Below are 20484 nucleotides of genomic sequence, written 5' to 3'. Positions count from 1 at the left end.
CATTTTTTTCTATTTCAGAGAAAAACTTTCTTATATATGCACTATTAACCATTGTTGGGAAAAATTTTCTTTAATTGAACCCTGGACCTTGTATGTGGGAAGCTGGCACTCAATCACTGAGCCACATGGCTCCCCTGAATTGATTTTTTTGTTTGTTTGCTTGTTGTTTGTTTTTTGTTTTGTTTTTAGGAGGCACTGGGGACCTCCCATGTGGGAAACAGGTGCTCAACCACTTGAGCCGCATCTGCTCCCTTAATCAATTTTAATGAAACATACTCATAAACCATACAATCCATCCAAAGTGTATAATCATTGGCATTTGGTATAATCACAGACATTTGCACTAATCACTTCAGCCAATATGAAAGCATTTTCATTACTACAGTAATAATAATGATGATGATAATAACAATAATAAACCAAACAACAAAAGTCTACCTCTTAGTAGTCAACTCTCAATCTCTCTATCCTTCCTTAGGAGGTTTTTGATTACAGATTTAGTGCCTATATAGTAATTGATTTGTTGAAATCTTTCATTTCTTCTTGAATCAATTTAGGTAGCTTATGTGTTTCTAAGAATTTGTGCATTTCATCTAGGTTATTTAATTTATCAGCATACAGTTGTTCATGTATCCTCTTAAAGTCTTTTATTTCAGTGGGACCAGTAGTAATACCTCCCTTTTCATTTCTGATTTTCCTTATTTGTACCTCTTTTTTTTCTTTGTCAGTCTAGCTAAAGGTTTGTCAATTTTATTGATCTTTTCAAAGAACAAGCTTTTGGTTTTGTTGATTCTATTTTTTTTTTGTTTTTGTTTGTTTTCTATTTCATTTATCTCCACTCTAAGCTTTGTTATTTCCTTCCTTCTGTTCCCTTTGTGTTTAATTTGCTCTTGTTTTTCTATTTCTTCCACTTTTGGGGTTAGATCTGTCACTTGAAGTCTTCCTTCTTTTTTTAATGTATGCATTTAGAGCTATAAATTTCTCTCTCAGCACTGCCTTGGCTATATCCCATAAGTTTTGGTAGGTTGTATTTTCATTTTCATTTGCCTCAAGATATTTCCTAATTTTGGTTCTGATTTCCTCTTTAAACCATTGATTATTTAAGAGTATATTGTTTAATATCCACATATTTGTGAATTTTCCCTGTTATTCATTTCTAGCTTCATTCTATTGTGGTCACAGTATATCGTATGATTTTAATATTTTTTAATGAGACTTGTTTTGTGACCCAACATATGGTCTACCTTGGAGAATGATACATGTGCACTTGTGAAGAACGTATGTTCTGTTTTTTTGGAAGCAGTGTTCTATACATGCCAGTTAGTTCTAGTTGGTTTACTATATCATTCAAGTCCTGTATATCCTTATTGATCATCTGACTGGATGTTCTATCCATTTTTTGAGAGTGTGTGTTAATGTCTCATACTATTAATGAATAATTGTCAATTTCTCCTTTCAAATCTGTATTTGCTTCATGTATTTGGGGGCTCTGCTGTTAGGTGCATATATATTTATAAATGTTACATCTTCCTGTTGAATTGTCCCCATTATCAGTATATAATAACCATCTTTGTCCCTCATAACTGCTTTTGAATTAAAGTCTATTTTATCCAGTTTTAGTATAGTCACCCAGCTCTCTTTTAGTTACTACTACCATGGTATATATTTTTTTCCACTCTTTCACGCTCAACCTACTTGTATCTTTGACTTTAAAGTGAGTCTCTTGCAGACAGCATATGGTTGGGTCATGCTTTTGTATCCATTCTGCCAATCTCTGCCTTTTGACTAAAGAGTTTAATACATTTACTTTTAAAGTCATTACTGATAATATAGGACTTCCTTCTGCCATTTTGCTATTTATCCTTTGTAAGTCTTATACCTCTTTTTTCCTCACTTCTGTTATGGCTACTTTTTATTTGATTTTTAAAAATATATATTGAGTGCATTCTCATTTTATCTAGATATATTTTTCATCTATTTACTTTGTAGTTAAAATGGGGTTAAAATTTTAACATCCTAAATAAATAACAATCATATTTGGTTTGATACCAAATTAAATTCAATAGCATACACATATAGTTTTCCTATACTCCACTGGCCCCCACCATTATTTTTGTTCTTGTTAGCACTTATATCTTTGTACATTTTATTTCCAAAAACCTACATTTACCATTACTTTTTATGGATTTGCAGTTTAGCACCTGTAGGCAGTAAGAAATGGAATTACATACCAGATAATACAGGACAATTATACTGACATTTATAATTATCCAGATTATCCAGATTATCCAGACCTTTACCACAGGTCTTTTTTTTTTTTTTTTTAAAGATTTATTTATTTATTTAATTCCCCCCCCTCCCCTGGTTGTCTGTTCTTGGTGTCTATTTGCTGCGTCTTGTTTCTTTGTCTGCTTTTGTTTCTTTGTCCGCTTCTGTTGTCGTCAGCGGCACGGGAAGTGTGGGCGGCGCCATTCCTGGGCAGGCTGCACTTTCTTTTCACGCTGGGCAGCTTTCCTCACGGGCGCACTCCTTGCGTGTGGGGCTCCCCCACGCGGGGGACACCCTTGCGTGTCATGGCACTCCTTGCGCGCATCAGCACTGCTGCATGGCCAGCTCCACACGGGTCAAGGAGGCCCGGGGTTTGAACCGCGGACCTCCCATATGGTAGACGGACGCCCTAACCACTGGGCCAAAGTCCGTTTCCCAGGTCTTTTTTTTTTTTAATGCTGATTTGAACCACTGTCCAGTGCCCTTTCCTTTCAGTCTGATGAACTCCCATTAGCACTGCTAATAGAGCAGGTGTAGGGGTGATGAACTCCCTCAGCTTTTGTTTATCTGAAAATGTCTTGATCTCTCCTTCATTTTTGAAAGAGAGCCTCTCCAGATAAAAAATTCCTAGCTGGCAATTCCTTCCTTTCAGCATGTTAGGTATTTCAACCCACCGCTTTCTTGCCTCCATGGTTTCTGGTGAGAAACATGACACATTGCTTTTCTCTTGCAGCTTTCAGAACTTGCTCATCCTTTGCATTTTAGTGTGATTAATATTTGACCAGGTGTGCTTTTCTGCATGTTTACCTGTTTGTTGCTCTCTAAGTTCCTTGGATGTACATAATCATGTCTTTTGCTAAGTTTGGGAAGTTCTTTGCCATTCTTTCTTTTTTTTTTTTTTTAAGATTTAGTTTTTATTTCTCTCCCCTCCCCTCCTATTGTCTGCTCTCTGTGTCCATTTGCTGTGTGTTCTTCTGTGTCCACTTGCATTCTTGTCAGTGGCACCAGGAATCTGTGTCTCTTTTTGTTGCATCATCTTGCTGCATCAGCTCTTCATATGTGCAGTTCCATTCCTGGGCAGGCCGTGCTTTTTTCACATGGGGCAGCTCCCCTTGTGGGGCACACTCCTTGCGCATGAGGCTCCCCTATGGGGGGGACATCTTTGTGTGGCACAGCACTCCTTGCATGTACCAGCACTGTGTGTGGGCCAGCTCACCACATGGTTCAGGAGGCCCTGGGTTTGAACCCTGGACTTCCTATATGGTAGGCAGATATGCTATCATTTGAGCCACATATGCTTCCCTGTCATTATTTCTTTAACTATTCCTTCTGTCCCTTTCTCTCTTTCTCCTCCTTCTGGGACTCCCATATATTGGTGTGTCTGATGGTGTCCCGTAGTTGTCTTAGGCTATTTTCACTTGCAATATTTCTTTTTTCCTTCTCTTTCTCAGATTGACTCATTTTAAGTTTCTTGTCTTCAATTTCACTGAATCTTTCTTCTGCCAGCTGCAATATGCTTTTGAAACCCTCCTGGGCATTTTTCATTTCAGCTATTGTGGTCTTCAACTCCAGTAGTTCTATTTGGTTCCTTTTTAAAACTTATGACTCTCACTTAGACTCTCTTATTGCTCATTCATTATTTTTCTCATACACTTTAGTTATTTTTCTGTATTTCCCTTCTTCTCCTATAGCATTTTAAGATCATTTTTTAAAGGCTTTTTTTGGTATATGCACATTCTCATCTTCATTGGCATTTTCTGTTGTTTATCCTCTTCCTTTGGATGGGCCATCATTTCCTCTTTGTCTTGTATTCTTGTTGCACATTGTACATTTTAATATTTTAAAATGTCAACTCTGGGATTTATTCCCTAAGATGTCGTCTTCTTGGTTTTGTAACCAGCTGGGGATGGCACAGAGATTTTCTTGAGCTTTAGCCCTCCTATCAGGAAGGTCTGCCCAAGGCAAATGCAATGTGCAGGGTTTTCTGTCTTTCTGGGCCTCTGTCTTGTCCTGAGCTTTTGCTTACTAGCTGTTTGGAGTTCCCCTGTCTATAGGACTTTGCTTGTGCCTTCTGTTTCCCAGGAGACAGACCTCTCTCTCCCAGGTGTTGGAAGCTGGCAGGCCTTTGCCCCAGACTGTCAGCCTCTAAGGTTTATTTACATTCCTTTTGTTGTCTCACCCTGTTTTTGCTGGAGGCCAAATTCTGGGAGGAAGGTCACCATGGAAAGGACTTTACAAAGTCAGTATTTTCTAGCCAAAACAGGGCCAGGGACCCGTGAGAGGGGCACAGATTGGCTCCAAAGTGCCCTGGAGGAAGGGTCAGGAAGGATGACAAAATCTTCTCCAATGGCTCCCCAAAGCTGAGCATTCCTGGCCTGCCCAGCAAATGCAGCCCTTCAGCTAACTGTCTGCCATAGCAGTTAGGAAGTGCTGCATTTTTAAACCTCCACCACCTCTGCCCCTGGACTGGGAGGGTTGAAACAATGGCAGCCTTTGTCTAGTGCAGGATGGAAATAGTAGCTGACCTTAGAGCTGTCCCCTCCCCCCACCCCACCCCAGCAATCCTAATCAAAAGCTGTGACCAGTGATCAATCATACTCACTCCTGTTCTTGGGGAAGAGGATTTTTATATCCTTTTCTGTTGCCAGGGACTGAACCCCAAAGTGGTTTGCCACAAGAGTGGGGGATGGATGCTGGTGGCTACTGGAGAAAGAGTATTTACTGCTCTTATCAACCTCTTCCTCCTGCTCTTCCCTGGATGCTTTACACAGTTCTGGCCTCTGGGGTTTCAAAATAGTTATTTCAGATAGTTTCTGCCTGTTTAATAATTGTTTTGATGGAAGGATTGATTCTGGGAGCTCCTTATTTCTTTATCTTTCCTGGAAGTCTCCCTGTAAATAATGTTTTTAAAGAGCAGAAACTATCTCCCTTACCTGCGATGGTAAAGGATAGCCTTAAGGAACTCAAATTTCTATTTCAACATTTAAAATTTGTTTAGTAATTGTGCTTGTGATTTGTTTGAAGTATTTTATGACTATTATTGATTTATTAGAGTATTAATTTTCTTTTAGATGTGTTATTTAAAGGGCTTGTTCTATCCTTTAAGTGATTTATTTTTTAATTGACTTTTTTTCTGATTACATAAGGAATACACATTCATTGTAGATAATTTGGAAAAAATGAAGAGCATACAGAAGAAAATAAAAACTGATGTGCAAATGGTTTTTTAGCCTGTCAAATACTTTTTAAAAAATTTGAAGGTAACAAATATAATTTTATATTTTTAATAATTCACTTTAAATTCACTTTTCCTTGGGAACATATTTATAGTCCTTTCTTTTTTTTTTCTTTTTTTTCTTTTTTTTTAAAGATTTATTTATTTATTTAATTTCCCCCCTTCCCCTGGTTGTCTGTTCTTGGTGTCTATTTGCTGCGTCTTGTTTCTTTGTCCGCTTCTGTTGTCGTCAGCAGCACGGGAAGTGTGGGCGGTGCCATTCCTGGGCAGGCTGCTCTTTCTTTTCACGCTGGGCGGCTTTTCCTCACGGGCGCACTCCTTGCGCGTGGGGCTCCCCCACGCGGGGGACACCCTTGCGTGGCAGGGCACTCCTTGCGCGCATCAGCACTGCGCATGGGCCAGCTCCACACGGGTCAAGGAGGCCCGGGGTTTGAACCGCGGACCTCCCATATGGTAGACGGACGCCCTAACCACTGGGCCAAAGTCCGTTTCCCTATAGTCCTTTCATATGGTGTTATCTACCTGTCCTCCAAATTATTTTGCAGTGTGCTCCTGAGAAAAAAATGTGTTGATGAATTTCCCACTAGGAAATAGATTAACATGGTATTGTAGGAAAAATAGGGTCTGGACCAGACTTGTCAACTGGCTAGTTTTATGCCCTTAAGACAATCACATTTCTCTGGATCTCTTTACATGAAATTTTTTTCATTATAAATCAAAGGATCAGGTTTGCCTGATTTTTAGCTGAAATCTAAATTTTCAATATTCTATGAATCTGAAATGTTTCAAGTGTATTTGTATCTAGAAGCTAAAAAAAAGTACAACTTTTTATGCATTGCAAAGGCAAAGAGATTTGTATTCAGAATCAGACTTATATGTCTGTGACTAAGTATAAACTAGTAAGTCTAGTCCTCTTTAATTTGAACTGATAAACAAGGGTCCATACTGTAATGAAGTTGGTCTTCCAGCACTGAATTTTATTTTTACCAGTGATAAATTGGAAGCCCAGAAAGTTTAGTTTGAAACAGAAATGCATCTTTGGAGCACTGGCACAGATATCTTTTAGAGAAAATTATAGGACAATCTGAGAAGAACCTTTCTGCACCATTTTCTCAAACTTTAAGAGAATCTTCTGCATACAGTGTACCAAAGGCCCAAGATTGCCAAAAGTGCTATACATCAGTACTCTGCCCAAAGTAACAGGTAGGATAATGTCCTATGAAACTACTGGAAAGAGAGGGCAAAAATATTACAGCTCCCAGACTGAAACCAACTTTCTGTGTGGTTTTAGAGAGGCCAGTTAACCTTTCTGTATTTTGTTTTCCTCATGTTTATTATTGTAATAACATTATCCTTCATAATCTACATCATGGGGCTTTTGTGGAGATTAAATGAGAGCATAAAAGAAAGGTGTTTGGGAAAGAATGACTCTTTCTGGAAAAGGAAAGAGGGAGAAAGGCAAGGTGTACGAGAGAGAATGAGGCTCTATATCCTCATCTACACATTAAAAAAGAGTCTGGATTTACTTTAGATTAATACCTCATTACATTCAGGGACCAAAATCTCAGTTAATGTAGAATTCTTTGTGAATGGATATACTACAGAGTACTGTCTTATTATTTTGGCATTTACAGCATCTTCTGAGCACCAGTTTATTACATCTAAGTAGCATATATACAGATTTATTTCCTGAAGTGCATATATTATTTGATATTGCCACAGATCTTTTGCTATATACACACTTTCATATGTATAATGGTCCAAAATTATTGCAATAGAAAATTCATGTACATAAACTACTGAGTGTGTAAGAAATATTCATAATAGGAAAAGTGAGGATATGTGGTCCTCAAAATCACATCTAATATTTCTGTAAATCTACAACTTCTCTAATAAAAATAATTACATCTACTTAAAATTTAGTGATATAAATATTCAAGTAACCAATATATGGGAGGAGATGCAAAGAATATACACAGTGTAACTTTGCACATTTATTATACATGACTTAAGAAAAGAATAGCCACAAAATTTGTATTGCTGCAAAATCACTGCCTGCTTCACTCTTCATTTATCTAAAGACTCTTTACCTTTGGGTGATGTATCAGTTAGCCAAAGGGGTGCTGATGCAAAGTAGTGGAAATCTGTCGAGGCTGCTCTCTCACCAAAGTCTGTTGCCACATATTGAAGCAAGAAGACGGGGATCTCTGCCTGGTCTCTCCTTCCATCTTCCTGTTAAGACTCTGTGGGTACAACTTCTTCTAATCTCAGCTGTGGGCTGGCACAGGTCTCGTCTCCCAGGGCTTACTGTATTAGTCTGGCATAGATTTCCTTCCTTATCAGCTACTCAGCTACTCTGTTCTCTTCAACTGCAAACTATCAGGCGAATGACTCATCTCTTCCCGGGCTTTTCCTGTTTGACCTTCTCTCCTCTGGCATCTATGGAGCTCTCTCTCTTCCTATGGGTCTTCTTGAGTGAGTGCCTGTTTACATCAGCCCACCAAGAGGGCAGGGGTTCAACCTGAGTCACACCCTATTCACATGATTGAATTCAAGCCCTCATCTTTTATCAAGTAAACTTAAAACTTTTGAATTTAATGCAGTCAAAGGGTATCACACCCAGAGGAACAGACCAGTTTACAAACATAATTTTTCTTCTTTTTGGGGATTCATAAATAATCTCAAACTGCCACTACATTCTTGTCTTCTGCTTTTTTGAATTAGCAGGTTAAAAAAGCAAAACACCCCCACTTTCACTTGCAGTATTGCCCTGGGGCTGATGCCTTCAGAGCAGTGTGGTCCAGCCAGCTTTTGGTGATAATGGAAACGCTCTATATTCTGCATTGTCCAAGACAATAGCCACTAACCACATGTGGCCACTTAGCACTTGAAATGTGACTAGTGCGTTGAGGAACTGAATTTCAAGTTTTCATTTTTGATGACAGAGTTACAGAAATGTCTAAGTGAAAGTCATATTTTAATGTTTAATTTCTTGCAAAAAAGAATATGCTTTAGAAATATGCTCCACAGTAGAATCTTCTTGCTAATCTGTAGGTATCCAGGGCTTCATTAGTACTCATCAAAAGATTCTGAAAGTAGATCCAATTTTTACAAACAAATATTTATAAAAATTATTAAAGAAACAGAATGCATTGAAATCGAATCACTGGTGTACTGGGAGTATATGTTAGTTATAGCTGCATTAATGCCTCATCCTACAAAATTAGACTAGCAGTGAAGTTTTCCAAATCAGTCATTAATATAAAAGAAATAACTAAATCACCAATGCCATAGGCTGATTCACCTTTCATTTCCAAAGTCACAGCATTTCCTCAGATAACCTTCCACGCTATTCCTGCCAGTTTTGTGTCCTGCCATTTAAAACCATTCCTGAGATTTAATCTATTCCATAGAGGTTTTTCCCCAAAATAATCTGAAAGGAATCAATTGCTCTTCTGTATTTTACTTAGACATGGTATAGTATGTATATGCAAATATGTGTGTAACACACATATACATATAAGTCCATATGTAGACAAATGTTGTCTATATTCTATTGTTTTCTATTTGCCCCATGTCTCTACTGGCACCTAAATTCCATTTCTCCTTCAGGGCTCTCGGTTCTCACCCATGGGCCCCTCACCTCTCTGGATCATGTCTGATCCAGTACCCCATTCCCCTAGCACACTGATCATTTTGGTTTGGGCACGCAGTTCAAGGCAATTCCCTCAGATGACTATCTGGACATTAAGATAATTCCATTTACTAAGCCAGCATGATGGGGAGACCATGTTTCCCATCAGGCAGAGAAGGTTGTCAGCACACAAAGAGGTAGGCAGAGATGAGAGAAAGAGCCAGAGAGAGTTGGGAGTCAGAAAAAAGGGAGTCAGAGGGAGAGAGCCTCAGCGTTTGACGCGTCTATCTCCAGCTTGCCTAAGCCAGTTCTACCTGTGTATTTCCTAGTTATGTGAAACCAGAATTTCCTTTTTCCTAAGCTTGTTTGAGTTAGGCTTTGATCTCCTGTGACCAGAAGCATTGTGGCTAACATAGAGAAGCTCTGTCTTCTGCTCTGGATTGCAGGGGCCAGCAGGAGGGCAGGATAACACAATAACTAAGACTAGGCCTCCCCAAACTGATAACCCACGTCCAAATTCTGACTCAACTACCAACCACATTAAGCCTCAGTTTTTTGCCCGTAGAATCAGGATAATAATAAGGCCTATGACTTCATAGCAATGTTAAGAAAATTAAATGAGTTAATACTTCGTACGTGTCTGAGAGAACACAAAGTGCTCAAGAAGTATTTGCTACCCCTACCAGTAGAGGACTACACAACAGTTACATGTGAGAGGAAAAACCACCCCACCTTTTCTTTTGGCTTTGGAAATTCTGCTCCTCCACTGGTAAAGGAGAGCAATTTGCACACCCCAATCTCATCTTCCCATTTTAATCTCCACCTCCCTCTTTCCTATCAACAGCCTACCTCAAGAAGTGCTAGTCTGGTCACAATAGAAAGGACTGTGAAAGCAGAATGAGAAAGGATCCAATATCCCATTTTCTCCATGGCAAGCCTTAGATAAGGCACAGGTTCAGAGACATGAGAAAGTGAAATGAAAAAATAAAATGAAAAGAGGCCATTTCATTAGGAGGATACCTTCAGGCTGGAAGCCAGAAACCAAGGCCTTTCTAGGCGAGGATCCTGCCCTGCGTCCTCCTGGCTTCCGGTGGCCCTCAGCTAATTCTTGGTGTTCCTTGGCTTTGTAGATCTCATCACATGGCCTTCTTCCCTCTGTGGCTGTGCCCCAATTTTCTCCTTGTAAGTGCATCAGTCATATTGGATTCAGGAGCCACCCTAACCCAGTATGTCCTCACCTTGACTTGATGACATCTGCGAAGACCGTGTCTTCAAACAAGGTCACAGTCAAAGGTTCTAGGTGGACATGAATTTAGGGGGTGGCATGATTCAAACCCACCATAAAACTAAGCAGTCCATACTGTGCAGATCAGAAAAGACTTAGGAAATGAAAGAGATTCAAGGCACGTTAGGGTAGGGAAAGAGGGAAGAGTCACAGCTGGGACCCAGCAGAGAACACGGAGTGAGACCCCCTGAAGGAAGGCTGCTACTAAGAAAAAAGCCGGAGAGACCCCCGCCAAGACCCTGGCTGCAAGGTCCCATTTGGAACTCCATGGGTCAAGAGGAAACCCCAGCTAAGTCTAAACAGGCTTCCCAGTGATCCCAGATGACTTCAAACAAAAGGCGTCATCCTTGGACCCCTGAGCGCTAACAGGTGGGGATCATAAGGCAACCAATCAGAACAGCAAACAGCTGGGGCACCTCCCCAACACTAGAAAAGGGGAGGAGCGAAGAATGGCTTTAATAAAGGACTGCCCCCCCATCCAGGTGCTGCTCTTTGCCTGGAGGTAGCTGGCTTCCATGCCTTAGGTGTGTACTTTTCTCTTTTCCCGCTTCTCAATAAACTCTTCTTACTAGCCTGATTAAACTGGCATGTTCTTAAATTCTTTTATGTGACATAGCCAAGAACCTAGAGGAATGCAGTGCTTTTTGACTACAGGTTGTCAACAGAAGCTTCCTCCTTTATAATGAGTGGGTGTCTTCTGAAAAGCTGTCAACGCTGACATTATTGAAAAGAAAGATCTCATTTAGGAAGGCCATTAAACACTTGGTGGCTGTTCATGGTTTGTGAGCCCGTCCAGTCAGCAGTCTGACCTAAGTATTTGAATTTAAGAGTCACCTGCTAATAATTTAGCTGAACGTGCACCTGGTTTTCCTACTTTCCGTTGTGGGCAGCAGCTAAGTGTTAATGAATGTGGGCATTAAAACATGCCACATACTCACGGTGGCTTAAACCTCTGTGGAGGAACATTTTCATTAACTGTTTATACCAAACAAAGGAAAAATAAATGTTGGGTTTCGTGTTATAAATATCAAAAGTGACTACCTCACACCAGTCCATAGATGCGTTGGGGTTGTTGCAGAGCTTCCTGTAGAAGCATTTCACATCTTGATTCTTCACATCTGGACCAAAGAGTTCCTGCACTGCTGCATAAAACTTGTCATAATCAATTGCATCTGCATTAGAACAAAGTGTAAAAAGCATCAAATTCCCAGGACTGTATTGTTTCTTTTAACTGCTTTTTCTATTTCCTAACCTTCTATTTCCTCACTTCAACCTATAAAAACCAGATTCTTCTGCACTTTAAACATGATGTCTTTGGAAACATAAGCAGGCCTCTTAGCTAAAATATTACTAAGTTAGAAGAAAACATTTTACTCTGGTGTTTAGTACCTTCTCCATAGCTTTTGTTCCAACCATTAATATTTTAGGAGTTCTGTTCAGAAACATAACGATAAGAAAGTAAATTATTTCTTTCCTCTTGTGAAAGTTTTACCAGTTGTGAATCTCTTCTAGAGTTCATCTTGGGTGGAAGGTAGAAGTGAACAAAGATCAATTTTTGACAGGTTCTTTGACACTGTGTAAAATACACATACATGCACACAATACATACCATTGCTTAATTCTTGATTTTGTCAAATTTGGTGATTCACTAGGGTAAGACTGAGTACAAAAAAGAGACACAATAATCCCTTAAACTATGTAGACAAGATCAGATTCTTTTACTTAACAAAACTGTGTTGTGCATCTACTATGAATCAGAACTGAGCTGGTCACTGGACTTAGAAGGGAAAACTCTATAGATAAGATCCCTGTCCTAAGAAACCTACATTCTAGTGGGAGAAACAGAATATTAACAAGTAAACAGACAAAATATATACATTGTGACAGTTAAGACTAATTAATGGAGATAGACATTAGATTAGTAATTATCTGTGTATAAGGTAAGAAGCAGTTTTGCCGTGAAAGAGCAGGATGCTAGAAATCTCTCTCTTAACCTGATTGGTTAAATAGGTAGTTACCAAGGTCAAAATTTATTGAGTTGTATACTTAAAATGAATGCACTTTATGGACTTTACTGTATGTACTTCATACCTCAGTATCAAAGTAAAAATAATTATTAATAGATTGAGATTAGTGCTAGGAAGGAAACAAAGGTTGCTGTGATCAATTTATGAGTTGGGGGGCGGGGGATGGCCCTCAGGGAAGGCTCTAGGAAGACCCTCAAGGAAGACTAAGGAGGGGGGTAAAATTAAATTGAGATCCGATAAGCCAAAAAGAACCCAGTCCTGTGTAAAGCTGAGCTGACAAACACCGAGACCCCGAGGCTGGAAAAAACTTGGCTTGTTTTGAGAAGGTCAGAGTGACTGGAGCCTAGCGGGGACAGGAGAAAGCGCTGTGCAGTAGGTCAGAGCTGACGAGCACTGAGCTCTAGCCCGAAGTTTTTATTTTATCTGAACTTGATGGTAGACTCTCACTGGAGGATTTTAATTAGGGAAACAACAGAGTCTAACTTAAAATTCTTCAAAGCACAGTGGCGTTGTGAGGCAGCAACAGTGAAAGCTGTCAAACCAGTGAAGGGCTACTGCGTCAGTCCAGCTTTCAGATAACAGAGGCTTGAGCCAAGGTGATGACGAAGGAGACGGGGCATCCCGGGCTACAGTGGAAAGTCATGTGTGTGCCTCTTTTCCCAACTTAATTACTAATAATGCCCCTTCCTTCTTGAAAGTCTCCATGGCTGGGTAAGAAGGGACATTGGCACCCTAGAGAGAGCACTGGAGGGGGCGAGGTACAGCTGGAGGTAGAAGTGACAGGACTTGCTAGCGGATTAGAAGTTGTTGGGAAAAGAAGTGGTGAGGGAAGGAATTGAGAACAGTGGTTCTCATCCAGGGAAGAATTTGACCCCTCCAAGGGACATCTGGCAGTGTCTGGAGACACTTTTGATTGTTTACTGGGGTTCGGGGTGCCACTGGTACCTAGTTGGTAGAGGACAGAGATGCTGGGAAATACCCTGCAATGCACGGGACAACTCTCCTTCGCCACCACCTCTGTGTGCGCACACACACAGACATACACACACACACACACAGAACAAAGAATTATCCAGGTCAAAATGGCAATAGTCCCAAGTTTGAAAACTCCTGTTCTGGAATGACACTCAGATTTCTGGTTTCAAAACTCAGTGTACAATTTGGTACAATTTGCCAAAATAGGGGTGACTGGAGAAGGACCAGGATTCCTGGGGGAAAGAAAGCATTCTATTGTGGTCATGTTAAGTTTGAAATTGCTATGATATATCCAAATGGTTTTTAGCCACTTCAAATTCACAACCACTAGTACAAGCTATGCCTCTACTTTAAAGCTCAGGATGAAAATGATGAGATTCTCCTTTCCTTGGATGATTTTAATTCTATCAGATTATTGACAAGAAGATTTAACACCAATTTGAGTTGGGCAAATTTCTGCAGTCTACTTATTATCATTTTTGATGTAGACACTGTTCCATTAAAAACATTCTACTTCCTAGCTTCCTGCCTATAGGGAGAGCTATACCCTGTATTTCCAGCATTATTGGTGAAGATGAATTTGTACCAGACAGTATTAGCAGCCTGATGGAAGCTACAATTATATTTCTCCCTTCTTTGCAATCATTCAGACTAGTTCTTCTGTCATAGAAGGTGATTTGTCCAGTACTTAGTCTTCAGCAAATCTTAGGCTGCAGAGGGGACTTCCCATGTGACAAACTTCTAGCTGAATTCAGGATCAACTTGTTGGTTTAGCACACAGTGAAGGAGTTACTGGGACACTGGCTCTGGGCTTGTCCTAGGGCTACAAGGCCTTCAAAGCACCCACAGTTTAATGGTGGGGAGAAGGGGGGGGGCAGGTTAAGTGTCTTGGTGAATTCCTCGAGAGGAGAATCTAATGTGTTAACAGGGCTGAGGATGGCTCTGCAGGGGAGAGTTTGGAAGTTTTTAAAAAGAGGTGACATTGATTTGGGTATTGAAGGATCAGCAAGAATTTACAGGCAGGAAGAAAGAGGAAGAGGAAAAGCACTCCACGTTGGGGTGTAAAATCAGTCAACAAGCATCCGACCTGCTTGGAAATGCTTAAAAGATCATATTAGGGCAGAAGGTGCATGGAGGGAGATGCCAGGGCTGAGGTTGGAAACACAGGTTGAGGGATAGCTGTGAATGACCCCGGATGTCAAGCTAACATATATAGGCTTTCCAGGGGTGCTCATAAGCAGAAATGCAGCAGGATCCCATTTCTTCTTTAAGGAAAAACTCTAGGCAGAAGTCAAGAGAGTGGATGGAGGAAGAAACAGCTCTTGGTGAGAAGTCTATTATATTGAGAAGTTTTTGTAACAACCTAAGAGATACCACAAAATAGTCCAAGGTTATACCAAGATCACTGGTTTAGGCAACTTGGTAGGTGGCGTTTATGCTATAAGGCTGAGAGCATGAAGCAAAGTTCAGGAAGCTAGCAAAAGAGGCAAAGAAAAAATGAGAAGGGACCATGGAAGACAAAGGAGAAGAAAGTTCCTTAAGTGGTGGCAGCTAACAATGTTAATGCAATGAAATGGCCAAATGGACTGGAAAACTAAAAGACCTTATTGAATTTGGAAACCATATTAGATTATTGAATACTTTGATAAGGGAAGCCAGATTTCAGTAGACTAAATATTAAGTGGGGGACACTCTATCTAGAATGTTTTAGGAAAGAAGCAAAAAAGAGACAGAGAGGGGTGGCTTAAAGGGAATGGAAAGTCAAGTCAAGACATTTGAGTATATACTTAGACTGAAAGGAGAAAGCCAGAGGAAAAGGAGATTTTGAAGTTGTAGCAAAGTGATAGCCTCAGAGGGGAGAAGAGATAGAAGGGTAGCTACTGCTTTAAGTAATTTCTCAGTGGAGAGGAGGGAGTTTGAGAGAATTCTCGTCTTCTGGCCTTACTTTCTGTATGATGTTGGAAGCTTGGCTAAAGGAAGCAGAGATTGGGTAGAGGATTCAGAAAAAGGGATAAGGATTTGTAAAGCAATTACAGAGATTGCTAAAATGAACTCAGTAGAAACAAGTGACGGTTTTATTGAGCAGTTAGAAATCTCAGCCAAATTCATGATCATCCAAAGAGCATAGCTAAAATGTTTGAATCTTAGCTCTAACACTTAGAAGTTGAGTGACTTGGGCAGATGACCTATCTGCACCTCCAATTGTTCACAAATAAAATGGGGATAATAGTAATAATTGTCTATTATAGTTGCCAAGAGATTCAAATTAAATTGTTTTTTAAAGTGACTTGTAAGTTATTAAGCACTGGTCAAATAACACCAGTGTAGATTTGAACACCCAAAGTCAACATTTTCATTTGTATATGGCTACACATCCTGGCACCACAAGAGCCTAGCCATGCTGTCCGCTCAGCAGTTACATGGGTCTTGCTCCTTTCAGTACAATTTCAGGATTCATTCTGTTGTTATTATTGTTCTGCTGTTATGCCTTCCTCTTCACTTCTATCTGCATGCTCCAAAGCTGCCCACGATGCTGTGGCCATGGTGGTACATTTTCAGTTCTGCACTGGGGTCTCTGCTGCTAACACCCCTGAAGACCACTATCCACCACATCCCCCTTATCTTGGCATGCTCAAGATCATTCCAGTCTAGAGACATGGGGAGAAACCCAGACAACGGAATTATGGTGACATAGGAACTTTCACCCTACACATGAAAGCCCTTCTGATCTCTTGATACCCTAAAGTAAAGTACCTGAAGGAGGCGATGGTGGCATACATGGCTTGCTGATGGTCACCATGCACTACGGAGAGAGCCCCAGGTCTAACAGTGAATCATCAGATAATAGCACCTACCGAAGAAGCCCTTAGCTTGTCATTTCATCCAACCCCTTCATTTTACAAATGAGAGTACTAAGGCTCAGAGAAGTCAAAAAGTTTTTCCAAGACCACTTAGATATTTAGGGACAGAGTCAGAACTGGACCTGAGAGCTTCAGGCTGCCCATTGTATTTTTGCTGTTAAGCTCTGATGGCTTAAAACATTTCCCGGTTCTAATCAATATACCCAACTTGAATACTCTGTAATCACTCCTCTTACCTTCTCTTTGGATAAACAGACCTAATTTTTCATCTCTTTTCTGGGCCGCTGTACGTTCAACCAATTTTCCAAACCTCTTCAATGCTGTCTTGAAATTGCTGATCTGAAGTGCAAGGGCAAAACGCTTATCTCCCCTGACGTTCATTAAGACATGCGGAATCTTTTCTTTCTTTACAGAAATAATACAAATTTGCCAGCTTGAAAACCCTTCCAGTTGTTACAATGCCTCCCTACTGTCTTAATTTTTTCCCCTGGTCTCATTCCTTTCATCCTGAAACCCCATATTATGGGTAGGAGTAAGATTTGCCATGAGGATGTTAGCAGAGAGGAAAGCCGGTTTTGGTCTAATGCATTTCATCCAGGAAAACATTTCAGTAAAATTCCTGACCTCATAATGTTACCAGTGGCCTGTGTAAGGTCCTCACCGCATCATAATCCCACTTCCTTTATAAGGTGGAGTTTGAGATTTCTTGTCCGGCAGTATGTAGATTGTGTGGGTGTGTGTGTTACATATACATGTCTATGAAAGGAGATTAATATAAAAATTTAGAAGCAAACCCAAACCTAGCTGTGTCAGGACAGAACTAATATTGTCACTGCTAGAGAAAGGCTGTCGGAAAAATAAGTGGAATGGTTTCCTGGAGCCATAGTTTGGCTCCAGCTTCCCTGAGTATAAGCGCCCATATGTGGAAATCAGTGGGCAAGGCCATGTTTCAGGGCCCGTGACTGGGACCTCAGTGGGTCTGGAGTATGGGCCAAGTATGAGCCATCTGGCAGAAATCCTATTAGGGGCAAGTGATTGCGCTACATTTTCTGCTTCTGAGTTCACCATAGCCAACTTCCAGTTCTCAGGATAAGTCAATGAAGAACTCCTCTGGGGTGAAAGGAATATTCTCAGTGGATGTACGAGGCAGTGTACAGTGCTTGGCCCTGGTCAGCCAGGTACTGCCAGGACTCTGGGCTATGCTTGCCCTGGCATTTTCAGCATTAAAAATGATGCAGAGCAGAAGGAATTTTGGAATGACAGTCCTCCAGTGTCACTCTTGGGTCACAGTGCTGCAGTTTGGACTGGTTCCTTATACATCAGGGTCATGGCTGTTCTCTATGTTCTCCCTTCACCACGCTTTTGGAAATTCCCTTATCTTCTCTTCCATATCCTATGAGTTTCTTTTCTGTAATTTATTCCTTCATTTTGGTGGCTCAGATCTAGAAACAGTGCCAGCTTATGAAGGCATTGCCCCTGTCAAGACAATTGTGGAAGGAAGACCCCCAGTGATCCCAGGTTCACTAGAAAACTCTTCAAATCACCCTGGAAGAGAAAATCAGCATTTAAAATCTGCTACAATCAGAGAGCACCAACGCCAGATGACAGTTTTGCCAATTAAGGAGACTTTTCTTAGCACTCTTGGAGGGGCATGGAGGAGCATGTACAGGTGGTGGATGGAGGAGAGGGGAGAAGTTCAGCTGTTGTGGAGCAAATTACTACAACATTGCATTGTGGGAATACAGGTTCAGTGTCCAACAGAAACTTTCAGCAAATGATCCCTTTACTACTTGCAGAGTATAAAGAGTCCAGAAAGGGCAAATAATCTCTTTATCACTTGCACAGCACAGAGAGTCCATAAGAGCGGGGGATGAAGTCCCATCCCAGTGTGGCCAAAACTGCTCCAGGTCGGTTGGGGTGGATGGCTGGCAGCTCCACATGTCCCACTTCCACATCACAGAAGAGAGACAATCTGTAATGTTTGAGTGTGTTTTTATCCACCCTGCGGAGAGGCGGCTCTTCCACTGAGAATTCCTGCCTTAATGAGTGTGGTGTTTTGGAGTAAGTACCCCCAAAAAACATGTTCTTAAATTTAATGCATTTCTGCAGGTGTGACCCCACTGTAAGTAGGCCCCTTTGATGAGGCTGCTTTAGTTGAGGCCCACCTCAGTCAGGATGGGTCTTAATCCTAGTAACGGAGTCCTTTACAAGAGAATGAAATTCAGACTGAGAGAGAGAAAAAGCCATGGAACCAAGAAGCTGAAACAAAGAAACCTGGAATAGAAAGGAAAGACCAGCAGTCACTGCCCTGTGCCTCGCCACGTGGCAGAAGAGCCAAGATCACTGGCAGCTGCTCTCAAGGAAGACAAGCTTCCTTGATGATGCCTGGATTTGGACACTTTTCTGGACGCTATGAGCGAATAAATTCCCATTATTTAAATGGAAGCATTTCATGGTTTTTGTTTTAAGCAGCCTAGGAAATCAGATTTTGGTACCCAGAGAGTGGGGTGCTGCTATTGCCAATACCAAAAATGTGGAAACAACTTTGGAATTGGGTAGTGGGCAGAGATTGGAAGAACTGTGAGGCACTGGATAGAAAAGGCCTAGATTGCTTTGACATGACCGTTAGTAGAAATATGGATGCTAAAGTTAGTTCCAACGAGGCCTTAGATGAAAATGATGAGTGTGTCTTTAAGAACTAGAGGAACTTGTTTTAAAGTGGCAAAGAACTTGGTGAAATTGAGTTCTGATGTCAGATGGAAAGCAGAACCTAAGAATGATGAAATTAGATATTTAGCTGAGTATGTTTGCAGCTATGTGCTGAAAGGGCAGCCTGACCCGTGCAGCTCATAGTAAAATGCAAGAGGAAAGAGAGAAGCTGAGGGCTGAACTCCTAGGCACAAAGAAACCAGAAAGAGATGGTTTAGAAATTCTGAGCTTCTGGAAAGTGAGGCCCCGGAGAATAGTGCTCTTTGTGAGGCTTAAACTGAACACGGACCAAGTCAGTGATTTCAGTGCCAGCCAGGACTGGAGGTGCAGCTATCCAGGAAGTTTCTGTGGAGAGTCCCACCATCCAGTGGCTTGGGCCCCTGTGAACTACATGCAAAACTGACAAGTTGTGTGTGTGTGAAATCTGTGAGAATGGAACCACTGCCAGCATGGACCAAAGGGGACAGAAAAGAGACAGGCTGAAGGGAAAATCACTTCAAGGGCAGAATCATAGAAACAAGTCTGGACTGAAGACCTCTTCTTGGGCCAAGAGGGTAGGGCTCCCCCCCCCCCCCCAATGTGTGTGCAAAGGGGGGGCCTGCCCTGGTGCTTGCAGAGAGCAGACTTTGTCCTATTGTTCAGAAGGAGGCTGCTGCTTACTCTTCAGAGAGCATGGAGCATATGATCCTGTGATTGCAGAGTCTGGCGTCACCCCAATGCCTGGAGAGGGTGGAGCCTGCAGCCCAGTGTTCGGGGAGAGCATGGCCACAAGCACTTGCAAAGGGTGGGCTGCCCCTCCATCAAGCCCAGAGGACAAAACATTGCTCTAGAGACTCTCAGACCTCGAAAGCTAAACGGAGTATGCCCTGCAGGGTTTTGGAATTGTTTGGGTCGGTGACTGTTTTCCTTCCAATTTCTCCCCATGGGAATGGAAGTTATTATACCATGCCTGTCCCTCTATTGTATATTGGAAACAGATAACTTGCTGTCTAGGTTCCACAGGTCCACAGACAGCGGGAACTGTGCTCCAGGACAGACCACACCTATAACCAGTTTTGATGAGACTCTGTACTAAGCATTGTATCTGAAATGACAGAAGACCTTCGGGGCATTGTAATGGAATGAATGCATTTGGTTATAGAAATAACATGTCTTTTTGGGGTCCAGATGGTGGAGTGTGGTGGTTTGAAGATGTGTGTACCCCAGGAAAATATGTTCTTAAATTTAATCTATTCCTGCAGGTGTGAACCCACTGTAAGTAGGACACTCTGGTAAGGCTACTCCAGTTAAGGTGTAATTCCCCTCATTCAGGATGGGTCTTTTTTTTTATTTTTCTAATTTATTTTATTCCCCTCCCCCCAAAGCCTCCCTTGTTTGTCTGCTCCTCTTCTTTAGGAAGTACTGGGAACCTGTCCAACCTCTTGAACTACTTCCGTTCCCTGCTGGTTGTGGCTGTTGCTGCTTATGGTGGTTGCAGGAGTTGCTGTTTA

At 41.3% G+C, this 20484-nt stretch overlaps 1 protein-coding gene across 2 annotated transcripts in view; it reads right to left on the bottom strand.

Annotated features, from left to right (window-relative positions):
• Positions 1-16823, bottom strand: part of WDR64 (WD repeat domain 64) — a 133498-nt gene extending 116675 nt beyond the window's left edge. For both annotated transcript variants that reach the window (XM_058309482.1, XM_058309483.1), the window contains exons 1-2: positions 16522-16823; positions 11464-11594 (exon numbers count right to left, since the gene is read on the bottom strand). In XM_058309482.1, coding sequence (XP_058165465.1) covers positions 11464-11594; positions 16522-16666 — 276 coding nt within the window. In that variant the 5' untranslated portion in view covers positions 16667-16823. The remainder of the gene's footprint in view (positions 1-11463; positions 11595-16521) is intronic.
• Positions 16824-20484: the final 3661 nt, after the last annotated feature.

This window comes from Dasypus novemcinctus, chromosome 13, assembly GCF_030445035.2.
Source record: "Dasypus novemcinctus isolate mDasNov1 chromosome 13, mDasNov1.1.hap2, whole genome shotgun sequence".
NCBI classification, from domain to species: domain Eukaryota; kingdom Metazoa; phylum Chordata; class Mammalia; order Cingulata; family Dasypodidae; genus Dasypus; species Dasypus novemcinctus.
Note: the sequence above shows the minus strand (reverse complement) of the source record. Positions and strands in the feature narration are given on the sequence as shown.